This window comes from Cebidichthys violaceus, unplaced genomic scaffold, assembly GCF_023349555.1.
Source record: "Cebidichthys violaceus isolate CVI_PGR_0920_01 unplaced genomic scaffold, fCebVio1.0.p SCAF_5, whole genome shotgun sequence".
Taxonomy (NCBI): Eukaryota; Metazoa; Chordata; class Actinopteri; order Perciformes; family Stichaeidae; genus Cebidichthys; species Cebidichthys violaceus.
Window position 1 is genome coordinate 6,558,661 of NW_027176705.1, and position 16,792 is coordinate 6,575,452.

The following is a 16,792-nucleotide window of genomic DNA, read 5'->3' on the forward strand; positions in this document are numbered from 1 at the left end:
AGTTTTTATGGCATTTTGTGACAATTTATTACATACTATAATATGACGTTTTAGAAAAGCTAATAAAATGTTTATGACATCAAATGTTATGATATAGTATATTCTGACATTTCTTATAGCATACTATACTATGACAATTTTATTACATACTATATTATGACTTTTTGTGACATTTTATGCCAAACTATAATATGACTTTTTTATAAAATATTCTTTTTCAATTTTATGCTATACTACTGTAACAAGAGATGAGGTTGGTGTAGAAACCCTTTGCTACAGCCCTAAGCCCAGCTAATGATGATATTTTGTTGAGGTTGTTCAGTCAACCAGACCCTCAGCTCCAGGTTAGACTACTATTTACAATATTTGTCTTTTGTGTGTTTATATGTTTGTGGCTGTATTTTGTTAATACTGAGATTTTTGCTTTTGAGATGTATTTTTATATCCTGTTGTGTGTTGTCATGCTTATTGATGTTTCAGTATTAGACTGACCAGTCTGGACAATAACCTGTTTAGCGCTTCGTTTAAATTGACTCATTTTTATTACATTTTTTTTTTAAATCATATGGTACAACACCTGTTTGTAGGTACATAATGACTCTCATCATCCCCAACCCTCCTAGCTTGCGTGTGGCTGTGGCTATAGTGTGATTGTTCCCTGCAGCACAGTGATGGACTGTCCCGATATATTGATTCTTCCGTCATCTCTCACTTCTAGTTCCAGCTCCCCGCCTCGACTGGAGCACTGGTAAGCTACACAAACACAGAGGGGATAAAATGAGTGTCAGTATCTGTTTATAGGGAGAAACAATGCCTGATATCAAGTTAATCACACAAAAAGACTTTGCCTCTGGCTTAGTTTAATTGCATTGGTTTAGAATTAGAGGAGTTACTAATCAGATCAAATGTCAATTAGGAATTAGTTTAATTGATTACCCAGCATTTTATTCTTTCCCAGCTTCTTAGACCAGTAGCTACCCAGCACAGTGTGGGCAGAACCTGCAGGGACACAAAAGACATCTTTACTGTGTGAGTGCTTTAGACACTACATGTTTTAGTATTTTTGCCAGTACCTTTTGCTTGTATGCAAATGTATTGGATTACTTAGTTATCAGAAAGTACTTTACCATTTAAACAATTTGCAACATAATATTCCACACTCTGTAACCAAACAAACACTGTGAATGTGTGGCCACTGGGATAGTAGTAGTATTAACAGTAACCAGTGACAGGATCCTCAGGGATGCCATTCCATGGAGCAAAGTATCTGGAGTAGAAGTCGTATCCTGGCTGGTTGTCCGGAGATCCTATTGGCAGATGAATGACAATTTGATTAACGACGACTTGTAGTTTTCACAGTCTCGACAGTGTTCTGTTAACATGTCATTATGTTGGCTAATGAGCATGAAATCTTCAGTGGACATTGAGATGCAACATATAGGCGAACTAATAAAGGGTTTATCATGTCAGTTAAGGCAACAAACAACTGTTAGTTATTTCTTTAAAGACGCTGCGTGTCTTAACTGTGGTACCACTATAAAGTCACTGCATATGGTCAACAAGTCATAAAGCTTTTCCTACAATATCCCCCTGGTCTAACTAGTTTTTAGCTCTGATTACCTTTCATGGTGAGGATTAGTCCTTTGACTCTTCCACTTGTCTCACTGCTCTGGAGAGCAACAGGGTCAACTTTCAGACTGGTTAGTACTGACCTGCAGAAAACACACAGTCACAAACAAGCCTGGCAAGACACAAGTGAGGGACTTAGGAAGCACTGCCCATGTGTGAAGATGAACTTTTATACTATATTTATTTTTGTGTGTGTGTTGATTGTCACCTGTCACAGCTGTCAGCCAGTCGAACCATCAGTTTTTTAGTGTTGGCACTAAGATAAACATCCTGGATTGGGTGGTTTCCAACTGCAACCTTTATCCCACATGCAAGAGCAGAGACACAGTTAAGCATGCACACACAATAAACGCAAAAATGTAATCACACTGGCACAAATTCTACAGTATAGAGGTGTTCATGTATAGACAGTGAAGCAGGAGTTCACTGTAAAACATGCTTTCACAGAAAAAGAAGGTGTCTTACTGACCTTGATGAGGTCTCTGAACTCCTTGGCATCCTGAGAAAACAGGTTTTAGAAAGAAATCTGTTAGAATAATAGCTTTTTGTTGTCTTTTGAAATATTTAAAGTTACTGAAAAACTTTCTTTGGAAAACCTTGCAGTGCTAATGCAGGATGTTTGAGTTCTGTTAATCCAAGCTGCAGCTGTATGTTACATTATTGTGGGATGGTTGCAGTTTGTGGGTTTTACAAAAGTAGTTTTCTTAATGTGATGCTGATTGACATGAGTGTTGTGAGCAATGAAGAATGAATAGTATAGATGTTGAAATGGAAAGGACTGACTGTGTTTGAGGTTGTGTTTTATTTAATGTTAATTATATATTGTATCATTTCCAAATTCAGTTGCACAGTGTTGGTAATGTTTTCATTCCCTATAGCCTTGCAGAGCCACACAATGTATCCTTCCCTTCTTGATATAAATACACATTTTGAGACAAATAACTGTTGGACCTATAATTGTATTACCCTGATGTGTTTGTCTGATCACATACTGTACCTCTTGGGTGGGTGGGTTGAGAGGAAAGTCCATGACGTACCCTTCCCCCTGCTGGGTGACAGCCAGATCTCCACTCCTGGTCTCAAACACCAGTTTCGGATTCACATTCTCTAATGGACATAATAAATACACAGACCATAATGCTCACAGGCTTACTGAAGTGTACATTTAACTGGCTAATGTGGATGTGTTGGCTAACAATACTTTATCATGTCTTTGATCTAGCTGTACTGTGTATTATATTGAAAAGCGTTACAATATGAACAGCTTTTTTATTGTCAGGTAAATCATTACAAAGTATTTTAAATTGCCTCCTAGTTAAACTTAATGGATTTCTGTGAGTGTCTTTTCTTGTGTTCCAAATCAAGCCAGTGCATTAACTGGATTATAACTGACTATAACTTGATATTCTGTTAATGTTTGTGTGTGTTTGTTTTGTAACTTACTCTTATGCTTGAACAGCACCGCTGCAGAGGCCAGAGTGGCATGACCACACAGACTCACTTCAGTGGTTGGTGTGAACCATCGAAGTCGGAACCTTGATCCTGTTAATCACATGGTTAATGGTTTTCTTCACATTTTGTCACAGCTCTGCCCCTTCTCTCCTGTCACTCTATCTCTCACTCACCTAATCAGCTCATTCAGTGCACCTGTTAGTCACACCCTCCTCATCAGCCCAATCACTCTCACCTGCTCTCTCTGCTGCACCTACTATTTAGACCCCAGTCTCACACACACTCACTGCCAGATCGTTCTCTGCTTCCATGCAAGACCTTCCAGCGTTTCCCTTTGGACTGATTCCCCGTTACCGACCCTGCCTGTCTTGGACTACCCCGCCTTGCCTCTGCCCCAGTAATTCACTCAGCCTTCTGTCCCCAACCACGAGAGCCTGCTGCTGTATTCCTTTGAAGATTCAACCTGTTGTGTGTTATGAAGAAATTAAAGCTTCGATTCAAATCATCCCTGGTGTTTGTCGTACTGCTCCTGGGTCCTTACTACACCCGTTACACATTTTGCAAATTTTCACCTTAATGCAGAGGTTCACAACTGTCTTTTTAACTGCAACCAGAATATCTTAAAATAGTGTGTGACTTGTTGTTATACCTTTTGTTCCTTATAGCCACTTGATTACCTGCAATGATTAATATGTGTATTTTGACTTTATCAAAGCAACTGTTTCAATCGGTGTTATCAATTTAATCTGTTTGTTTCTCATCAACTCGCCAGTCAGTGACTTGTCCAGACTTGCCAATTTTAAAAGACTTTCCTCCGAAGGTAAAACGTTTGTGTTGTGCTGTACTCACACCTACCTGTATGTGACATTGTGCCCATTTAGCATATTGTCTACAGTTTGTCAAGCCAGTACATTACTTTTGCAGATTAACTGCACAATGAACACTGATGACCATCGAGGCTCTGTTGTATTGGCCACTAGCAGGTATTTACTTCTTTTTTGCTTGCTCCCCATTTTTTCTCCCCATCCAAACAGCTACAATAACCGCACATAGGTTGTGCATTGGTAAGGGATTGTAAAAACATTAGGTTTAATCATTGTAATGAAATACTAACCCGCCCAGACTGGGGCTTTTCTGTTGAACCCATCTATCAAATCTAAACATCAATCAATAATAATAAAAATATATGAAACCCAATATTATCTGACCTGTGGAAAAATTGTCAGAGGGGTCGATCCTGGTGATGAAAGCTGTTTCTGACAGGTTCATCTCTGCTGCTATCCTCTGATACAAATCATCTCTCAGTTCCTGTTGGGAACACATCCATAATATACAAACATGTTGTGTTTTGACATGCAATCATTATACACGGAGGTACATGCACATAGCCTATGAGATATATATATATATATATATATATATATATATATATAATTTAAAAAAATGCTTAAACTATGACTATTTTACAACAAATTGTGTAATGTGGGATATGAGCAACAAAAACTGGTGAATCTTACTGACTGAAAATGCAATATTATTCAATAAGCGAAGCAGTCGTGATCCTTGAACAAACAACTGAATACACAAGTCGAAGTGTCTTGATATATTTTAAGCCATAACAGCCCGTCCTATTGTAGTCTACATTATGACATTACTGTTGTCACATAAACCTAAATTCTTACTCACATGCATAAGTGGACAAATTGCCGCGGGGTTTCCCTTGAACGGTAAATTAGTAAAGGCATCAAGCGTATACACTGGAATCTCCATTATAATTAGACAAACAAATATGACAATAGCTTTAAATTAAAAGAGTCACGGTGAAGATTTGACACAGTCGACCCGCTGCTGTCGACGGACTTTACACCTTGTGAGTTTGCGTTCAGTAGGCGCCCCTCAGCTTCACCCTCTGGCTGGTTGTCAGATTATTGACCTTTGTTTTCAGCGGCACGACTAGTGTTTAGACGATTTGTCTAGTGTTGTAGAGGAGTTTTGTATCGTCATATGCGAAGTATCAAGCCCAAGCTCGGCTAAATTAATTAATTAACTGTTGTCTTTTGATAAGTGTCATCTGCATTTTGGTGGATACTTTTTTCTCTTACAATTTCTAATATCTGAATTAAGATTTTATAGATGATCATATTGATCAGGAATCATAGTGCTCTATAGCCTGTGTAGCGTTTAAAGGTGATCTATCTGTCTCCAGAAGTATCAAAAAATACTGCTACTGGACGGGCATACAAAAAATAATGTATTAAAGTAAATTTCAATATATTACACTTCAGTGAAAACATTCGTTTTGATACAACTTTAATAACATGCGTTTACACTCCTCCCATAACTCTTCGTATAACTAATTTAGTTTTTTTTTTAAAGTCCTGAACGTCATCTCAAGTCTCGCGATAACAACATACCTGAGTGGGTTAGGTAACGTTAGTGACACCTGAGGCTCGGGGTGGGAGCAGGAGACCGGGGACGAGAAGCGACTGTGAGATCATTTAAACGTTTTCACACTTTTATCACTGACCTATGACATACTTCTGTCTCATGATACACGTTTGTGTCCAGTGACTGCGTACGACTGTCGGGATTTGAACTAGTCTGCCCCGGACGTTTGACCGCTGACAGTGTCCTCCTGTTAGCCATAGCTGTTAGCCTGCTAACTGCTAACGTTACCTAGCTAACATTAGCACATCAGCCCGGTAGAGAGACGGTAACATCATAATTTGAGGACGCAGAATCCAAGCAGACAAAAGTCCCACTGTGGCGACTATCAAAGAAGTCATTTAACCAAAGAATAGATAAAGTCTTGCTAGAATATGTTTGGAAAGGTCTCAGTGAGTTGAAGTTGAACTGTGGTAACGTTAGCTAGCAAGGCTCTTGGTTTAACCAACTCTGACAAACGGTTTGAAGGAGGAAGTAACACACATCAGGTGAATGTTTTAAGGTTAACTGTCGTGACAGCTGCAGTAACGTAACGTGCATTATAGTTCTAAATTATTAGACATTTCCTACCGGGGATTTGCTATTGCATAACTCGCTGTTTTTAATTAATGTTACGGATTATTCATTGCTGTTTATGACACCAGCTGCCTGCAGAATGGTTGTTATGTAATGTATTACATTAAGGATATATATGAATGATGTGCATATTTCATAGTTGAAGGCTCCTGCTCTGGTTATGATGTACTGTGCAAATAGACGTAATACATGGCTTTTATGAGTTAGTTAATGCAAGACAATAAGATGTTTAGAGCAGTTTGTCTTCACAGGTAAAGCTTAGATTTCTTGGACATTGTAAAGAAGTGACTAGGGAGAGTGAGGAGGACAGGACATTATTTAAAGATGACGTGTGATAGGCTTAGGACAAGTGTCTGTATTATTAACACGCCATTAAATGTGTTGCTGCTGTATTCTGCTGTCTGTGCCAGTGAGAATGTCTCTGAATGAAGAGGGTTATGTGGTTCGGATCAGAGGACTACCGTGGTCCTGCACGCAGGAGGAGGTTGCCAGTTTCTTCTCTGGTGAGAATACACACGCATATCTTCACAGCTTGAGGCATGAACAGTGTTAGTAAGTGCAAGACTGAAGTTACATCTAAAACAATAAACTCAGCTATACTTGGTGTTTAAATTGTGATAATTTCTTTTCCCTGGTGGTCATCCGTCATAGTGAATGATGGCATTAATGCATGTGGTCTGAATTGACAATAAACTGCGTTCGCCTGTACATTGTGTTTAGAAACATAAAGCATCGCAATTGCGCCTGAATATTTTTTTATCATTTTTGGACGTGAAAGTTATACTGTCATTTCATAATCTAAATACGTTGCACTGTAGCACCATTCAGCTGAGTTATGCAATAGAAATCTGACATTTAACGGATTTTTTTTTTTATTGATCGCATGAGTGTGACATTTGATTTGTGACTGTGTCCAAGAGTCTTCTCTCCCTCTAACAACTTGTCTTGTGGTCAATGTATCAGTTTAGGAATCCTTTTAGGAGATCTCAATCAATCTTACTACCTTTTTACAGACTGTGACATCGTTGGGAAAGTAAACGGAGTGTGCTTTACCTACTCTAAAGAAGGCCGTCCCAGTGGAGAGGCATTTATTGAGCTGAAAATGTCAGAGGATTTCAAGAATGCCCTCGCCAAGGACCGTAAATACATGGGACACCGATACATAGAGGGTAAGCAATATAGCCGATATCAACAGACTGATGGACCAGTGAGTGTTTACCTTTGTCGTCTTACTCTTTGAACAATTGCTGCATTGTGAGAGGTTATTGATGGAAACAGTGCAACATACTCTGTTGCTGACATCTCATCAGTTTACTGTGGAGATGTTGTTGAGCTCTGTGTGTTCCATGCTTTTTGAAGTTTGCTTCTTGGCTCACCTTTTATTGAATTCCCCATACAAATAGACCTTTGATAAGCTTTAAACCAAACGTTGTTTAGTGTAATTGTCCTTTCAGATCTTGATTTGTGTGTGTCCATTTGTCTGTGTCTCTGACTTAGTGTTCAAGTCAAATCGTAGTGAAATGGATTGGGTGCTAAAACGTAGCGGTCCTGCTGACTATGACAGCTGCAGCGGCTGCATGCTGCGACTTCGAGGCCTTCCGTTTGGCTGCAGCAAGGAGGAGATTGTTCAGTTCTTCTCAGGTACACAAACATTTAAACTTTTGTAATTATTATTGAATTATATTCATAGTACACCGTTAATATTAACCTGAGGAATATTTTTTTCACAGACATGCTGTAGTTTTTTGACTGTGGACACCACAGTGTAAGGGTACCGACAAAATTACAGCTAGCTTTAAAATGTGCAAAAGAGTATCTTAGCCTTCAGTGCAAGGCAATGAAATAAGACAAACCACTAAAAGAATTGTCAAATGCGTGTCGGCGTTGCATACATTTCACTTATCTCTTGGTCAATGTTTATGTATATAACTGTGTCACATAAAATGTTTCAGAAGGCTTCATTAAATAAGGCCAAGATCCTTCAACTGTTCCACACCCAAAGGCCCAAGTAGAACTTAAAGCCACAATATGTACAATGTCTTTCTGACTATTGCATCTTTAACATAATTATGTCATGTTTGCACAAAAGTGGAACAACGACCATGTTAACATTCACAAGCTCTTTCTTTATATTACGAAATGTGACTTTGTTTTTATTATGAACAATTCCTACTGGAGCTGCACTTTGAACAGTGGTTTCCTCTTTGCTGATCAACCCTGCAACACACCACAACTTAAGCATACACCAAAATTAGCATTGACAGATTTGCCAATATACTATCTTTTAAAAATTTAGATTTCTCTCACATTGGTTTTCAATTGATTTATAGTCAGTCAATGTGTCTCTGTGTCACAGTCCAAAGGCCTAATATGTGTTTGTTCTTGTAGTATAGTCATAGGCTTAGTGTCAATATAGTGTTTTTTTCTGAGCAACGTCAACTTTTTTCAATTGTTCCCAATGAGGAGAGAGCAGCTGCTTAGAGAAAAAGCGCTGCACTCAGCATCTTTTTTCAGAGCGATCTGACTTTTTTGTCTGACTGTTCTGAGTGCTTCTAGTTGAAGGCCCTGCCAGCGCTTAAATGCCCCCAAAAAATTGCTATATGGACACTCAGCCAACTGTGTTTACGAATTTGTCCTCAATATGAATTGTTAGTATGCCTCTTACCATGTTAGTGTTAGATTTACATTTTATTTAGCATGCATATTCTATATGACCGTAATATCATGCCCTCTAAAAGGGGTTAAAGATAGTTTGGGCTGGGCTGGTTTGGCTGAGGGGAGACAGTCCTCTAATATAATCACCACTGAAGAATTATTATAGGCCGGTGTCATTCAACACTAATAAGTAATGATTTTGCCTGACCTAAATTCAGTTGTGTATAAAACAATATGTTTAGTTTACATCCACTTACTTTTCTAGTTGCTGTATATTAATCTTGATAGCTCAAGTGATGCACTGGGTGTTGTTCTTTCTATTCCATACATCTATCAAGTCTACCTACCGACCTATGTATTTATGTGTGCTTGGGTTGAAGGGTTGAGAATCGTGCCAAATGGGATTACTCTGCCAGTGGACTACCAGGGGAGGAGCACAGGGGAAGCCTTCGTGCAGTTTGCCTCAAAGGAGATAGCAGAAAAGGCTCTGGGGAAACACAAGGAAAGAATAGGGCACAGGTGGGACAGATGGGAAAGGGACGGGCTGGACTGGGTTGGGCTTCCATTGCAGTATTTAATGGGTGGTCATATTATAGTATTTATGGTATTAATGGGATGGCTTCTATTATGGTCGAATGATAAGCATGGGTTGGTGTGCTAGAATAATTATGGTAAAACAATGATAAAGTGGGTAAATGAATTTGGTGGGTCATGGGTTTAATGGATTTATGTATTGTGACATGTTGAATAATGGGATGATGTATCTAATCTGTAAATTAAAGGTGGTGTGAGTATTTTATGCCATAGACAATTTTGCTGTTGGTTGTCTGAAACCTGGGAGCAACATTTGGGTATATTAGATCATTTTATTGGCACTTCCTTTATATCCTTTTATACTTTTATTTTACAGATAACTTACTGTGGAAAGGGGGGTTAAGCGTAGAGATCAGTCAAGGTAGCCTCTACCATTAAAGCATCAAACTTCTTTCTGCAGTTTTTAATCATTAAAATGACCAATGCAACACCTAAAAGCCCTGTAAGGATTTCCTTTATTGTAAGTAACATGAGGTGAGGTTGGTGTAGAAACCCTTTGCTACAGCCCTAAGCCCAGCTAATGATGATATTTTGTTGAGGTTGTTCAGTCATCCAGACCCTCAGCTCCAGGTTAAAACTACTTAGACTACTATTTTGAATATTTGTCTTTAGTATGTTTATCTCTCTGTAAATCATCTATGTATGTAATCTGAGCTAAGCCATTTCTACTCCTTAACCCTCTCCTCTGCCCCCCTCCACCTCATGGGCATTTCATGTTGCAGGTATATAGAGATTTTTAAGAGCAGTCGCAACGAGATCAGAGCCTACTACGAGCTGCCCCGGCGGGGGATGGGAGGCCAGAGACCGGGACCCTATGATAGACCCATGATGGGTGGACCCAGGGGAGGGTTTTTTGGGCCCGGGCCTGGCCGCGGCGGGGCTCTAATGGACACCATGAGGAGTGGAGGGGGCTATGGAGGAGGTAAGCAGGGTTCTGTATGGATGCATACAAGTATTTCTGGTTGAAAAAGGTAAATTGATCAGTGCTAGTAGAACAAGACAATTTAATCATGCAGAAGCTTGTGTTTTTGGTTCAATATAGGACTCTGAGCAGTAAAGCAATATTTGTGAGTGTCGATAATTGCTCGTTGACTCCAGGGAAGTGAAGAAGAGTTCAGATGAAACATTGGTTTATCCAGCATCCAGCAGCGAAATGGAGCTACAGACCCCTGATCCACAGCCTGTAAAGGCCCCCTGCAGTCGGCATGCTTGAGTCAGTCCGCAGAGCCCCGAAGCCTTGCCCCCACTGCTATGCTGAGCTGAGCACAGTATTGTTAATTCAAAGTTTACTAATGTTGAATGTGTCACAAGTCCAAATTGCACCCACTTCGAGGCTGCATGTCCTTGAGTCCCCAGCAATACACCTGCCAAGTGTGACGTAGATCGGATGGGCTGTTCTTGAGATATATGAAGGACTCACACATACAGACAGACAGAGGAGGATTTATATTGATGCTGCTACAGCGCCAGCTATTGGCCAAATGCCACAAAATTTGTCATGGTCACTCAGACATCATAACTACACACGTCCACCAAATGTGTTCAATAATTAAAACATGCCCTGCTGAACTGAATCACTACACACTAATAGCATTCGCCTCCAACATTGCAAAATGTCCTGCATGCCTCCCTCACGTTCTCCCCAGTCACTATGACAGGGTCCTTTTCATAGAAATAGCTCCGCCTTTAAACAACATCTGATAATCGGCAAACTCCAACATCTTCACGTTCAACCTCTCCTCATCCATTGGATTCACAGTTTCCTCAGTGACAGACCCCAGGCAGTCAAGATGAGCACCACTATGTCCCCCATCCCCACCGTAAAAACTAGAGACCCTTTCTATACACACTCTACACTGTTCACTGTCAAAGACTCTCCTCTCAAAATACGTTACATATTCTTATGGCCCAGTCATACTTGCCCTACTTTGTTTTCTTACTTCACACAGTCAATGAATCTGATTTAAGCAACCTTTTTTTTTTGTTCATAGCTCTAGTTTATCTTTCTCCTTTTATGGTGGAAGGGTTGACTCACGGCCCAACAAATGCCATTATTTTGTTTTTCTAAACTTTAATTTAGAAAACTAGTTTATTATCCAGTTGGCTTGTTATTGAGTTCTGTCATCTGTGATGTAAATGAATGAGACCTGCTTCAATTGTATCATTGTTGTCTGTGTCCAGGTTACAGTGGCTTCGACAGCTTCAATGGTTTCAACAACTACTGTTTTGGCAACGGCATGTTTGATGAGCGAGTGAGAGGAGAGAGGGGAGGAAGAGGTAACGTCTTAGCTCGTAGTCTCTCAGACTTCTATGACAATTTACACATTTAATAAGAAACATACATATTTACATTAAATGTATTCACAGTATTCTTTTCTTCTTCTGTTGTTTTATTTCTTTAACTTTGTCGTGTATCAACTTGCTTCTCTCTCATTACATTACATGTACATTCTCCTTCATTACTAAAGGTTTCATTAGTAATCTATGGATGTATTTGTGTGTTTTGGCTCAGGGATGGGAGGCCACGGCTACGGTGGTCAAAGTGATGTTTGCTCCGGCTTCCACAGCGGCCATTTTGTCCACATGAGGGGTTTACCTTTCCGTGCCACAGAGGGAGACATCGCCAAAGTAAGATCACGTGCACTCACTAAGACCTGTCACTTTATTTCTCTTGAAATAAACATCAGCAGGCTTTGAAATTTTGTAAAAACAATGAATTCAGTTTCCTCCAAAACAAGGCCATAGAAGGTATTAAAAAGCCTTAAATTTAACTTACAAATCTAAATATTGTTGTAGGCAGTGATGTTAGTTAAAACAGTTTTTATATCCGATTGCGGACTGTCTTGAGAAGTTATACACTTATAACTTAATCATAACTTAATTTGCTTTCAATGTTGTTTTAAAAGTCTTAAACAGTGTCAAATGTAACTTGGTCAACACTCAGAAATGTGTCTGTGGAGCCAGATTCAAGACTGGCTCCTAATTTAGATCCACAATGTCTCTGTGGCTGTTCTCTATAGATGTTGTGTTTATACCGTGTAATGCTGTTGTTCAGGAAGCCCAATACGCTATTTTTAAAAACATATAAATATATTCAGTTGATTTGTATAGCCCAATATCACAAATTTGCCTCAGAGGGCTTTACTATCTGTACAGCATACATCATCATCTGTCCTCGGACTGAAATAAATATCTTTAATGGGACATAAAAAGGAACAAAACCTCAGGGAGAGCAACAGAGGGGGGATCCCTCTCCCAGGATGGACAGAAGTGCAATAGATGTCATGTGTACATGAAAAGCATAATAGAAGTACAACGTAGTCAATCCATACGACAGAAGTGATACATATAATGAGAGTAGTAAAAGTGGTAGCAGTGGATATAATATAGAAAATAAAAGCAGTAGCAGAAATAGAAATGTGACTAATAATGATAATCATATTGGTAGTGAATGTTTTTCTTTGTTCTTGTAGTTCTTCTCTCCTTTGAATCCACTGAGGGTCCACATTGATGTGGCTCCTAACGGAAAGTCGACTGGAGAAGCAGACGTGGAGTTTCGCTCCCATGAAGACGCTGTAGCAGCCATGTCCAAAGACAAGAACCACATGCGTATGTCCTCCCTTCTTACTCTGCAACTGGTTGGTTCTTATGTTGGTTCTTGTGACACCACTTTGTCACACTAACAGAGTGGATCAGTTATATCTACAGAACCGGAATAATGGCACAAATGAATATGCTCAACAGATAAGCTGCCAGGGTTTAATATGGTTGACTCTGAGTTTAATTGTTCATTTTCATTTCATTTTTAAAGCCCATTAAGATTCAATATGATCCTGGTATTTTTTTTACGACACTATTTGAGTTAAATCAGATTGTAATTAAACTAGGAAATGAAGCAGGTGAATTAAAGTTTAACAGCAGAAGAAACACAAGTTCTTCAATGTGAATGATGGCTTGATGTTTTCTCCACAGAGCATCGGTATATTGAGCTGTTTCTCAACTCAACAGCCAGCGGATCAGCGGAAATGAGTGAGTTCTCGTTCACAATTATGTTAAAGTATAAATACTAGTTTGGTGTTAGTTCTTTTTCTGAGAAATGACTTCCTCTTTACGCTGACCTATCTTTTTCAAACCATCACAGGTCGTGGTGGTGGATACTACAGTAACTCTGGAGGAGGCGGAGGCTCGCGGAGCGGCGGGCTGCGGTGTTCTTACTAATGATGTCATCGCACTTTTACGATCCATCTCAACGTTTGTCTCGCGTCTATTCAGGCCACATTTACTCGATTGCTTTTTCTGAGCAAAGGAGCTGATCTGAAGTCAGTCACTTGTTTTGTAACCGTCGTTCTTTTTATTGTGGAGTTATTATTATATTATTTATATTATTGTACTGAAACTTTAATTCAGAATCAAGAACAGAACAGACCAGATATGACCTTAATGAGCACTATTATTACACCATTCCTTAAAGCATATGAAGAACAAAATAATCTAAAATATTAAGATGTAGGTGCTGAACATTTAACGGGTCATAGAGATTTCTTATCTTATATTTTAAAACAATATATATTAATACAATATATATTGTAATATAGTTTTTCATGATTCACACATAAAAGTACATTTTCTACAGTGATTTTATTAAGAGGAATCAGATAATTCTTTCCAGAGTTTTGAATGGCATTTAAACGGAGGTAACTGTATTTATGGTTTCATAGTTTTAGTTGTTATGACCATACCACACTTGCATTTGTTTCACGTGTCACTGTTGGCAGGATATGTTCTCAGTGCAGATGAGACAGAACTTCATGGGACACAGACAGACTGCTGTGGGATTTGATACAGGAGAAAAGAATACTTTTGTGGCGCCGTCGAGACCGAGCACGGTCACTTTAAATCTAATCAGTTGATGATTCTGCTTTGACTTGGATGTTAAGGTGAATGATGCTCTTTAGGAAGGTGGAGCAGTGAAAAGCTACGTCAACAAGTGTCTCTAGGTTAGAAATTCTGATTTAAAAAGATTACATCTTGGTTTATTTTGATTTAAACTTATTTTTAGCAGAACCTGCATTTCAGATCAGCTTTCTTGGTTTGAAAAGTTTGATAAATGTGAGCCATTGAGTTTTTTATGAATGTTTTCACAGTTCATTAAAAAATGTAAAACTAAGTTTAATATTATATTCCACTCTTAAAGAGTGGAAGTAAAATAAAGTCTATATTTGAGCTGTAAGATACTGTAGCTTATGCAGCTGTTGTACATTTTGCATAATAAATTTTATATTTAATTCTCTTTCTGTCTCCGACTCTGAAATCACTTTTGATGAGGTGTTTGTGTCACGGTTGTGAATACGTTAAAATAAAAGCGATAATTAAAAAATAGTAGTTATCTAAATGTACTGTAAATGGTTTAATTTGTTTGAGGTATATCTAGGTTATATAATTATATTAAAGCGGACCAAAGATTCTCAGTCCTTTGATTTCAAAGTAAGACTCTTCTGTCTGATTGCAAGAGACAATGTTTTTATGAATACTGAAGTGCATCTGCAAAGAGACTCATTTTGTTTTTGATTAACATATTCAACTTGAAAATTAAGACAAATCAAATCTACTAAATGTTCATGCACCTGTTCCATTTCTCGCAGCATTGCTGTTGAGAGAAGTTGGTGGCTGTCAATGTTAACAGTCAGTGAGCTTATTTTATGATTTATTGCATATAAAATGCTGTTGCTGCTGCAAAGTAAAACAAATTACTTCCTGCATGCGAGATGATCTTTCCTGGGAGAGACCAGCTGTAAAAAATAGTTCAACAGAAAGAAAAAAGCTTTCAACCAGTTGCCGTTTATTTATGCAAAAAGGATGTGGACTACGAACTTCTTCACCAATTTCTCAGGGGCACTCAGATGATTTTCAATACTGTCCTAGTTTTGAGCATGTCTGGATCACACAGTATTGGAAATCTCCATTTCTTTTTCGTGATAATTTGCTGACTGACCTTTCGTCTTGAGATGGAGAACTCCTCACACAGCTTGCAGTGGCTGGCTTCCTTGTCCTTCAACCACACCTGACCTCCCTGCAACAACACAGTAAAGCTTAGTTTTACCCGAACCTTACATTATAGATGTAACAAAAACACAATGTCAACTTCACTGATCCAAAATCATCGGTTTTCTTGAATTTATCTCTCTGCTCTTTTAATAGTATCTCACTTAACTTATCAACTTAGTGATGGAAAAATTTTAGATTTGTTTTACTTTACCTGAAGAGGTTTGCTGGCTTCTTTGATGTCTTCAATCTTCAATATGGTTCCCATGACAAAAAGAATAAAACTGAGGTAAAGGAAATAAATTAATTCAACAACCTCAGGAAATCAAACTTAATTTTTTTGTCTTTGTTTCTGAATGACTTTTAAAACTATAATACCACTTTGTGATTGTATGACTTCGCCAACTAGTCAGATTGCAGTTTAAATCCATGTCCGTCCAAAATTTCATAATTTTATCTCATGAGACATTTGTGTGAAATTGCCATAATTAACATATTCATTATAACTCATTAATTCATGTGCCAAGTGTGTCATAAAAGAGGTCATTCTTTATCTGCCAATAGGATCTCCGGACAACCAGCCAGGATACGACTTCTACTCCAGATACTTTGCTCCATGGAATGGCATCCCTGAGGATCCTGTCACTGGTTACTGTTAATACTACTACTATCCCAGTGGCCACACATTCACAGTGTTTGTTTGGTTACAGAGTGTGGAATATTATGTTGCAAATTGTTTAAATGGTAAAGTACTTTCTGATAACTAAGTAATCCAATACATTTGCATACAAGCAAAAGGTACTGGCAAAAATACTAAAACATGTAGTGTCTAAAGCACTCACACAGTAAAGATGTCTTTTGTGTCCCTGCAGGTTCTGCCCACACTGTGCTGGGTAGCTACTGGTCTAAGAAGCTGGGAAAGAATAAAATGCTGGGTAATCAATTAAACTAATTCCTAATTGACATTTGATCTGATTAGTAACTCCTCTAATTCTAAACCAATGCAATTAAACTAAGCCAGAGGCAAAGTCTTGTGTGATTAACTTGATATCAGGCATTGTTTCTCCCTATAAACAGATACTGACACTCATTTTATCCCCTCTGTGTTTGTGTAGCTTACCAGTGCTCCAGTCGAGGCGGGGAGCTGGAACTAGAAGTGAGAGATGACGGAAGAATCAATATATCGGGACAGTCCATCACTGTGCTGCAGGGAACAATCACACTATAGCCACAGCCACACGCAAGCTAGGAGGGTTGGGGATGATGAGAGTCATTATGTACCTACAAACAGGTGTTGTACCATATGATTTAAAAAAAAATGTAATAAAAATGAGTCAATTTAAACGAAGCGCTAAACAGGTTATTGTCCAGACTGGTCAGTCTAATACTGAAACATCAC

At 38.7% G+C, this 16,792-nt stretch overlaps 3 protein-coding genes across 5 annotated transcripts; 2 read left to right on the forward strand and 1 right to left on the reverse strand.

Annotated features, from left to right (window-relative positions):
- Window positions 1–207: 207 nt before the first annotated feature.
- Window positions 208–4,940, reverse strand: LOC137887331 (phenazine biosynthesis-like domain-containing protein 1). Its single transcript, XM_068730225.1, has 10 exons — window positions 4,768–4,940; window positions 4,290–4,389; window positions 3,073–3,171; window positions 2,627–2,736; window positions 2,099–2,128; window positions 1,838–1,926; window positions 1,621–1,712; window positions 1,224–1,307; window positions 937–999; window positions 208–753 (listed from the first exon to the last, which is right to left on the reverse strand). The coding sequence occupies exons 1-10, from the start codon at window positions 4,849–4,851 to the stop codon at window positions 641–643; spliced, it is 864 nt and encodes a 287-aa protein (XP_068586326.1). The 5' UTR covers window positions 4,852–4,940; the 3' UTR covers window positions 208–640.
- Window positions 4,941–5,485: 545 nt separating this feature from the next.
- On the forward strand, window positions 5,486–14,641 carry hnrnph3 (heterogeneous nuclear ribonucleoprotein H3 (2H9)). Of its 3 annotated transcripts, none has more exons than XM_068730222.1 (11): window positions 5,486–5,569; window positions 6,513–6,605; window positions 7,116–7,271; window positions 7,600–7,743; window positions 9,138–9,276; window positions 10,074–10,273; window positions 11,533–11,628; window positions 11,864–11,979; window positions 12,825–12,960; window positions 13,324–13,380; window positions 13,493–14,641. In XM_068730222.1, exons 2-11 carry the CDS (start codon window positions 6,518–6,520, stop codon window positions 13,567–13,569), a joined length of 1,209 nt encoding a protein of 402 aa, XP_068586323.1. In that variant the 5' UTR covers window positions 5,486–5,569; window positions 6,513–6,517; the 3' UTR covers window positions 13,570–14,641. The 3 variants fall into 3 exon arrangements, with proteins under 3 accessions (XP_068586323.1, XP_068586325.1, XP_068586324.1); XM_068730223.1 differs by lacking the exon at window positions 5,486–5,569 and adding an exon at window positions 5,587–6,014; XM_068730224.1 differs by lacking the exon at window positions 6,513–6,605 and having other exon boundaries at window positions 5,514–5,569.
- Window positions 14,642–15,069: 428 nt separating this feature from the next.
- On the forward strand, window positions 15,070–16,737 carry LOC137887721 (phenazine biosynthesis-like domain-containing protein 1). The gene is made up of 4 exons (XM_068730908.1): window positions 15,070–15,088; window positions 15,958–16,041; window positions 16,266–16,328; window positions 16,509–16,737. Exons 1-4 carry the CDS (start codon window positions 15,070–15,072, stop codon window positions 16,619–16,621), a joined length of 279 nt encoding a protein of 92 aa, XP_068587009.1. The 3' UTR covers window positions 16,622–16,737.
- Window positions 16,738–16,792: the final 55 nt, after the last annotated feature.

Bases quoted from the DNA above. Each gene is read 5' to 3' on its own strand.
- LOC137887331 (XM_068730225.1), bottom strand. From the start codon at position 4,851: ATGGAGATTCCAGTGTATACGCTTGATGCCTTTACTAATTTACCGTTC. The intron at 2,737-3,072 runs GTAAGTTACAAA...TATGTCCATTAG, and splicing joins GGTGCTGTTCAAGCATAAGA to AGAATGTGAATCCGAAACTG. The intron at 1,308-1,620 runs GTAATCAGAGCT...ATCTGCCAATAG, and splicing joins ACTAATCCTCACCATGAAAG to GATCTCCGGACAACCAGCCA.
- hnrnph3 (XM_068730222.1), top strand. From the start codon at position 6,518: ATGTCTCTGAATGAAGAGGGTTATGTGGTTCGGATCAGAGGACTACCG. The intron at 11,629-11,863 runs GTAACGTCTTAG...GTTTTGGCTCAG, and splicing joins AGGAGAGAGGGGAGGAAGAG to GGATGGGAGGCCACGGCTAC. The intron at 12,961-13,323 runs GTATGTCCTCCC...TTTTCTCCACAG, and splicing joins CAAAGACAAGAACCACATGC to AGCATCGGTATATTGAGCTG.
- LOC137887721 (XM_068730908.1), top strand. The intron at 16,042-16,265 runs GTTACTGTTAAT...GTGTCCCTGCAG, and splicing joins CCCTGAGGATCCTGTCACTG to GTTCTGCCCACACTGTGCTG. The intron at 16,329-16,508 runs GTAATCAATTAA...GTGTTTGTGTAG, and splicing joins GGGAAAGAATAAAATGCTGG to CTTACCAGTGCTCCAGTCGA.